At 55.6% G+C, this 6,752-nt stretch overlaps 1 protein-coding gene across 1 annotated transcript; it reads right to left on the bottom strand.

The window, feature by feature from the left end:
* Positions 1 to 3,374: 3,374 nt before the first annotated feature.
* Positions 3,375 to 5,541, bottom strand: SP9 (Sp9 transcription factor). Its single transcript, XM_059852332.1, has 2 exons — positions 5,461 to 5,541; positions 3,375 to 4,736 (listed from the first exon to the last, which is right to left on the bottom strand). The coding sequence occupies exons 1-2, from the start codon at positions 5,479 to 5,481 to the stop codon at positions 3,375 to 3,377; spliced, it is 1,383 nt and encodes a 460-aa protein (XP_059708315.1). The 5' UTR covers positions 5,482 to 5,541.
* Between the last annotated feature and the right edge of the window lie 1,211 nt (positions 5,542 to 6,752).

Raw genomic sequence — 6,752 nt, 5'->3', positions numbered from 1 at the left:
ATAATCTCATTAGAACAAAAACATTAATGTTACCTTTTAAGTGTAAAACGAGCCGTTGGGTCTGTAACTCGCCGCAGGGGGCAAGGGACACGCTTCCTGTGAACGGGGGACCTAGCGATCGAATGTCATTTAGTAGATCATTTTTCCTGACATTTTACCGTCTCCCGTCTGTGGTTGCCGTCGCTGGCTGGTTGTTTGTCGTGTTTTAACGGGCTCTCGGAGCAAAGATGAAGTTGCTGTCCGCGAGGTGTGAAAATGGGCAGCAATAGCTATACCTGGATTGTAAATGGGAGCTAGGCTCAGCTCACGGGCAAGCCTGGGGCGAGCGGGGCCAAGGCGGCGGGGAGCCCGGCTTCCCCTGTGCCACCCTTCCCGCCGGGGCCCGAGAGGGCACCCTTCTTGTTCCCAGGGCTCTCCTGCTCTTGGGTTGGCGTCCTCTTACTAAAGAAGTGAACCACGGATTCAAAGACCGAAATCAGATTTGGTTTTCGGGTTCTCACATCGTTTGTTCTTTAGGGTTTGTTTTTTGGTTGGGTTGGTTTTTTGCCTTTTTTTTTTTTTTGAGGTTTTTTTTTTTTTTTTTTGTGCAGAAGTTCCCCAGACCATATAATTATCTCCAACATTTACGAATGAATGGTGTCATTTATTTTTTTAAAAGGTGACACGCTTTCTATTTTCTTGGTTAAACGAACCGGCTCTGCGGCCCAGAGCTGCTCCCTTCCTCATTTCTGGGGAGTCTGTAAGTGATGGACGTTTTCTGACCCGAAGGGGCAAAGGCAATGCAAAAAGGTCCTTGATCACTGAGCTGAGAATTGTAACCCCGGCCTGGCAGAAACTGGACCTGCATGGTGTCCTTTGATGTGTTTTATTATAAATCGAAAACAAAGCTGACTTCTGCCCAGCACCCCGCGCGGGTGCATTCCTGCGCAGCCCCCAGGCCGCCCGGCAGGGAGGAGAGCCGGGTCCCGCCGCCCGGCCCGCTCTGTGTGTTACCGCCGCCCGAGCGCGTCCCCCGCGCCCGCTCCCGTCCCTGCCCGCCGGGAAACCTGCCGGCACCCGGCCGGGACGGCAGGAAAGACACCTTGCCGGGATGCTTTTGGCCAGGAAAATTCCGGAGCGGCTCTCGGGGAAGGTGCTGCCGGCAGCTGTGATGCGAGGTGCCTCTCCCGGGAGGCTCCTTTCCCCCGGCCCGCGGAACGACCCGCCGGGCTCCCGCCGCCGCCCCAGGGCACAGGCGGTGTCGGCGCTGCCCGACCGCTTTTGTGCAAGAGCGGCGCGGAGGAGGTGGGACGCGGTTATTAGTATTCACGGCAGATGTATTTTCTTTAACGCAACGTCTTTATTCCAGTTGGTGGCCGACAGCAGAATCCGTTTCTCGATGCTATTTGCATTCCCTGTTTTATGGAGGATTAAAATATTTGTATTCATTCAATCTGTACCGGCCAGAGTAAATTAACTTTTTTTTCCTCACCCTCTTCTTTTTTTTTTTTTTTTAATAACACAATTATCTCATTTAACAATTTGCCTTTAAAAAAAAATACTGTGGCTGTTAGGTTGGTGGTCAGGAGACAAAGGGAGTGAAAATAATTTTCATTTCAATAATTGCCTTCTGGTCAATTTAACTGTGCCTTATTTTGAAAGAGCCTGTCTAAATGAGATTCCTGTCCCAAATGTGTTCCCAGGCCTTAGCCCAGCCTTTAATTATTCCTGAGTTTTTTTTCTTCAGAATAAGACGCTGCACTGAGTAATCACAAAGAAGTCAGAGAGCATCCTTGAACCTTTTCAATAGCAAAGCCACTGATATTCAAATAACATGCAAGGACCATTTGACTGCATGGGGACATAAGCATTTCCAATTCACTATTTGCATAGATCAACTGTCTTTGAAAAGGAAGGGAGCAGTTGTCTTCCATAACATTAAAAAGCCTAGTTATCAAATCAAGTGCTTAGTTTGGGGCTTTTAAAACGTTTACATTTTATCTTAGGTTGCCCTTTACCGTTTGACATGCAAATTTGGTGCAGTTAATTTGGACAATTAAAAGGATCTTCAAGGGAGCTTTGTCACGGAGAATATTCGGAGTTTTCCCCGTGGACCAGCTGAGATAAAGTTGGCCAGAACAAATGATGTCTAGGAGATTAATTAGATATTTGATAAGACATGAATCCCTAATAAGGGAATACAAGGCACAGGGGGCTGCTGTGTGCTCTAAGTCAAAATTAATAACATTTAACAAGATTTTCATTTAGGCATGAAATGTCTTTTCCGGAGTATTGACTCTAGCGATTTATTCCCCCGAGATCACCTCCCAGCCTAGGCTGCCTTGTGGCGCTGAAGGCTTTTAAAATTAAATAAATAGTTCCTCAACGCAGTTTGCCCTCACTCGATTTTGGGGACGGTTTCAATATAGCCACTTAGGTCTCAGCATGGTTTCTGGCTGTAGCAGGGCTCGGACTCGGTTAAAATTTGTTGGTTTTTTGTTTTGGTTTTCTTTAAAAGTAAATCAAAGCAAAGGCGGCTTGAAAAGAGCGAGCAGAGTGGTTCAGTGCGCCTGGCTCAGGGGCTGGTCCCATCCCCTCCCAGCTATATCATTGCTGACTGTATTTTTAATCACAGTGACTGTAAGGGCGATGGAAAGGGGTGCAAGGGCTCCTACTCAAAAAGTGACCCCTGCGAGGACTGGGCGGGGGGGAAGGAGGGGACATGAAGAAGAACAAACCCGTGAGTATATTGTTCAGAGTCCTTTAATAATACCAAAATGAAAATATGTCAAGATTTTTTTCCATACAGATAAACGCATTAAATTTCTTTAAGAGACCTTAACTTACGTGTATTTGAGTGAAGTGTTAACTCAACATTTTAAATATCTTTTACATATATACTGACTTCCACAAAGTGCATCAGAAATTTATAATTAAAAAAAAAAAAAATCAAAACCCCAAAACCTCCCTGAATTTCAGGAATTCACCAATTAAAAAAAAAAAATCCCCAACCCCCCTATCAGATCAACATTTACAAGAAAAATAAGGGAACACGATCTGGTTTTCTTTTTTTTTTTTTTCCTGTTTTTCTTCTTTTTTGAACCCTATTTATACAGATGTTTATGGGATACAGAGGGACCGTCTCAGAATTGCAGCTGTATTTCTCACCTTAAGCCTCTCTTAGGATGCTTGCCTTCCAAGAGAAAGAGAAAAGGGAAACGGAAGAAAGCGTCACTCGGTATCTACTGGCCGGGCGGGACGGGGGCCGCGCCTCTCCGGCCCCGCCGTCCACCGGCCCGCCCCCGCTGCGGCCCGGGACGCCGTCGGCGGCGGGGCGGCTCGCGTCCCTCCGGCCGGCGCGGGGCACAGTCCGAGCGGCTCCGGCGGCGCTGCCCCTAGGAGTCGCCGGGGCCCGCGGTAGGTTCCTTGCCCGGTCCGCGGGCGCCGGCGCCCACTCCCTCGTGCAGGATGAGGTCGGGGGACTCGGAGCGCGGCGTTTCCAAGTTGCTGGCGTCCGTGTCGCTGTCGCTGCCCTTTTTGCCCCCGCCGCCCCCGTTGTGCGTTTTGATGTGTTTGCTCAGGTGGTCGCTGCGCATGAAGCGCTTGTTGCAGACGGGACAGGCGAAGCGCTTCTCGCCCGTGTGAGTCCGCAGGTGCCGCTGCAGCTCGTCGGAGCGGGTGAAGCGCTTCCCGCAGAAGAGCCAGTTGCAGACGAAGGGCCGCTCGCCCGTGTGCCAGCGCAGGTGCGCCTTCAGGTGCGAGGTCTTGCCGTACACCTTGCCGCAGCCGGGGATGTGGCAGCTGTGCAGCCCCTTGCGCCGCAGGCTTGCCCCCGCCGGCCCCAGCCGCTCGGCCTCCTGGCAGTTGGGGCAGTCGCAGGTGGCGCGCCCCGAGTAGCGGCGGGCGGAACGGGCCGAGCCGCCCCCGGCGGCGGCGGCGGCGGCGCCCGAGATCATGGCGCTGGCCGCCGCCACCGCCGCGCTAGAGTCCGTGTAGGAGGGCAGCACGGGCTTGAAGCCCTCCTGGGTCAGTAGGTGCTGGCTGGTGGAGAGCAGGTGCGAGGCGGCCGTGGAGCCTAGGCCGGTGGAGCTGAAGGCGGAGTGGGTGAGGGAGCTGAAGTCGGGGTTGTAGGTGCCCAGTTGGGAGTGCAACGAGGCCTGGGGGGCGCCCGAGTGCAGCGAGCTCTGCAGCCCCCCCGCCGGGTTCTGCACCTCAAGCCAGGAGCCCGGGTTGGTATGCACGTCCCACCAGGAAGAGGCCGCTCCGTTGGCCACCTCGCCCGCCGAGAGCGTGGAGTGGAAGCCCGACTTGTACCAGGACTCGTAGGGGTGCGCCATGCCCACCCGAGGGTAGAGGCTCTCGGCCGCCGAGCTGTGCACTTTGGAGATGAAGGCCGACTGCCCGCCGGGCTCCTGTGGGGACACGCCCGCCGCCGCCGCCGCCGCCGAGTTGGAGAAGAGGCCGCCGTAGTCGCTGCTAAAGGCCGAGGAAGTGGGCGAGGTGGAAGCCAGGCAAAAGGCGCTGTTGGCGGTGCCCGTGCCACTGGCCAGTCCGTTGGAACCCCTGCTCGTGGCCACCGTGAAGCCCGAGAGGCTGGAGCCCAGGTTGCAGCTGGAGGTGGAGCGTTTCCAGGGGTGGAAGCCCCCTTTGGCGAAGGCGCTAGACTCGGGCAGGGTGGTCAGGGGACTAGTGTTGCCGATCTTGTTGCAGGTGGCGGCCAGCATGGCCAGGGGAGTCGTTCCAAATCTCGGCTCTTCCTGCGGGAAGAGACAAAGCCGGCCCGTCAGCCTAACCCTTGCCACCTCGCCAGGCTCCCGCGGAGACACGGCAGCGCGGGTAGAACCGCGGCGCAACGAGCGGGACCGCGGAAAAGTTTTCTCTTATTTTAGAGGAAGGCTCCAGCCCTGCCACGCTGGGCACAACTCGTTTTCCGACGGAGACCGGTCTCATCGCCCGAGAGATTTACCTCGCAAGCGGGTCCCGACGGGGACAAGCGACACGCGTGTTCCGAGAGGGCTGCTCGAGCCTACCGCCGTTAAACCAAAAATCCCGTGGGAACGAAATGCGGCGTCTCCTCGAGCAACCGTACAGGAGCGACGGAAAAAAAAGAGATGGCAGCAAGGCGAGCAGTGTGCGGAGCCTTCCGACTGTCGCCTCGTGCAACGCCGGGCCGGCGAAAATCTTTGGAAATCGAGCGTACGTAGAGTTAAAAAAACAAACAAACAAAAAAAAATCTCAAACCAAATCAAGAACTAGACAAAAGAAAGCAGAAGCAGCACAGCTTCTCTCCGGCCCAGCGAGTTTTCAGGCTAAACTCTTTGGGAACGACCCGATGTGCAGCCCGCAATGAAATCCCCCGAGGCGGGCCGGGATCACTTCCCATCCGCGGGCCCACGCGATTTCGGCAAGGGGCAGCCGCAACGCGGTGCAACGACAGTTTTTCCAGGGGGAAGCCGCGAGGAAGCGCGCGGTGCGACTTACCCCGAGGATAGACGTAGCCATAGCACGTCCGTGGGCTGGGCGGTGGGGCGGAGGGGACGGCGCTCGGTGAGCGCCCCGCGCTGCCCGGCGGCACTAAGGACACTCCGGCGCGGCGGGGCCAAACTCTGCCTAAGTGCGGGCAGCGCCCGCTTTGAAGTACCGCTGGCGGCGGCGCTCGCCCAATGAGGGCGCGGGCGGAGCGGCCCGGAGCGGCCCGGCAGCCAATCAGGCTGCGCGGAGGTGCCGGCGCCGGGGCGCGGGGCGCGTGCCAGTCAGCGCGCGGGGAGAAAACTCCCCGCTCTGGCCCGCGGCGGCGGCGGCCGCGCCGCAATTACCGCCGGCCCCGGCGCCCCGGGCCGCGCCTCCCGCCGGGCCGCGACTCCCGCCGCCCCCGCACCGCCTGCCCGCCGGGGGAGCGGGGCAAGCCGCAGAGGGCAGGAGTAGAGAGCGAGGTCAGGGCTGGCGGAGGGCTGGTGTCACGGCTGACGCCACACCGCCGTCTCCTGTAAACTGTGCAGGAGGTGTCCGATACGCTGCTGCTGGTGTAGTCACCTGCGATCCTCGCGGCCCGTAAACCATACCTGCGTCGCTTTTATTCAACAGGCCCTTTATCTCCTTTTCAAGCCATTTGGGAGCCGTCCCTGTTGGATACAAATAACCTAACAGCGCCTAATGACATTCTGTGAAAACACGTTAATTTTTTTTTTTTCTTTTTGTTTTCTTTACTAAATGCCAGAAGTTATTTCGTGCACAACGTATTTCTTACTTTCATTGCAGAAAGAACTGAGGAGGCTCTGTGGTTATATAAAGTGCCAAAAAATTCCAAAGGCAGGGAACCGCCAGGCATCTCCTTGCACTTGTACCAGGGCGGGAGAGGGGACGAGGGGCATTTGACATCCTGTCGCTTAAGATAGAGGACGTTATTTTACAGAGTAATCGCCAGCAAAACACTTTGAAAGTCAAATTCGCAGCTTTGAGCACGTTTCTCAAGCCTCATATACTACCGTGGAAGCAGTGCTGCTAATGGCAGAAAGCTTGCTCCCTCCTAGCAGTGCTAGGGCGCTGCTGGAATAAGCCGCCCTAGCACTTGCCTGTGGCCTCTGCACTGTGCACACTCCACGCACCCAGTGAGCGACAGAGACTATGCCTGCTCTCTGCATGTGCAAAATGTAAGTCCAAACCTCGGCTCCTCAATGTCTTGCAAGCTAGTCCCTTTGATTTGTAATTATTGGAGGCTTCTTAAGTAATTGGCTACAACTTGCCCGTACTGTGCCCGCGGAAGATCAATAGGC

The sequence above is a fragment of the Haemorhous mexicanus genome, chromosome 8, assembly GCF_027477595.1.
Source record: "Haemorhous mexicanus isolate bHaeMex1 chromosome 8, bHaeMex1.pri, whole genome shotgun sequence".
NCBI lineage: Eukaryota > Metazoa > Chordata > Aves > Passeriformes > Fringillidae > Haemorhous > Haemorhous mexicanus.
This window is presented reverse-complemented; position numbering and strand designations above follow the sequence as displayed.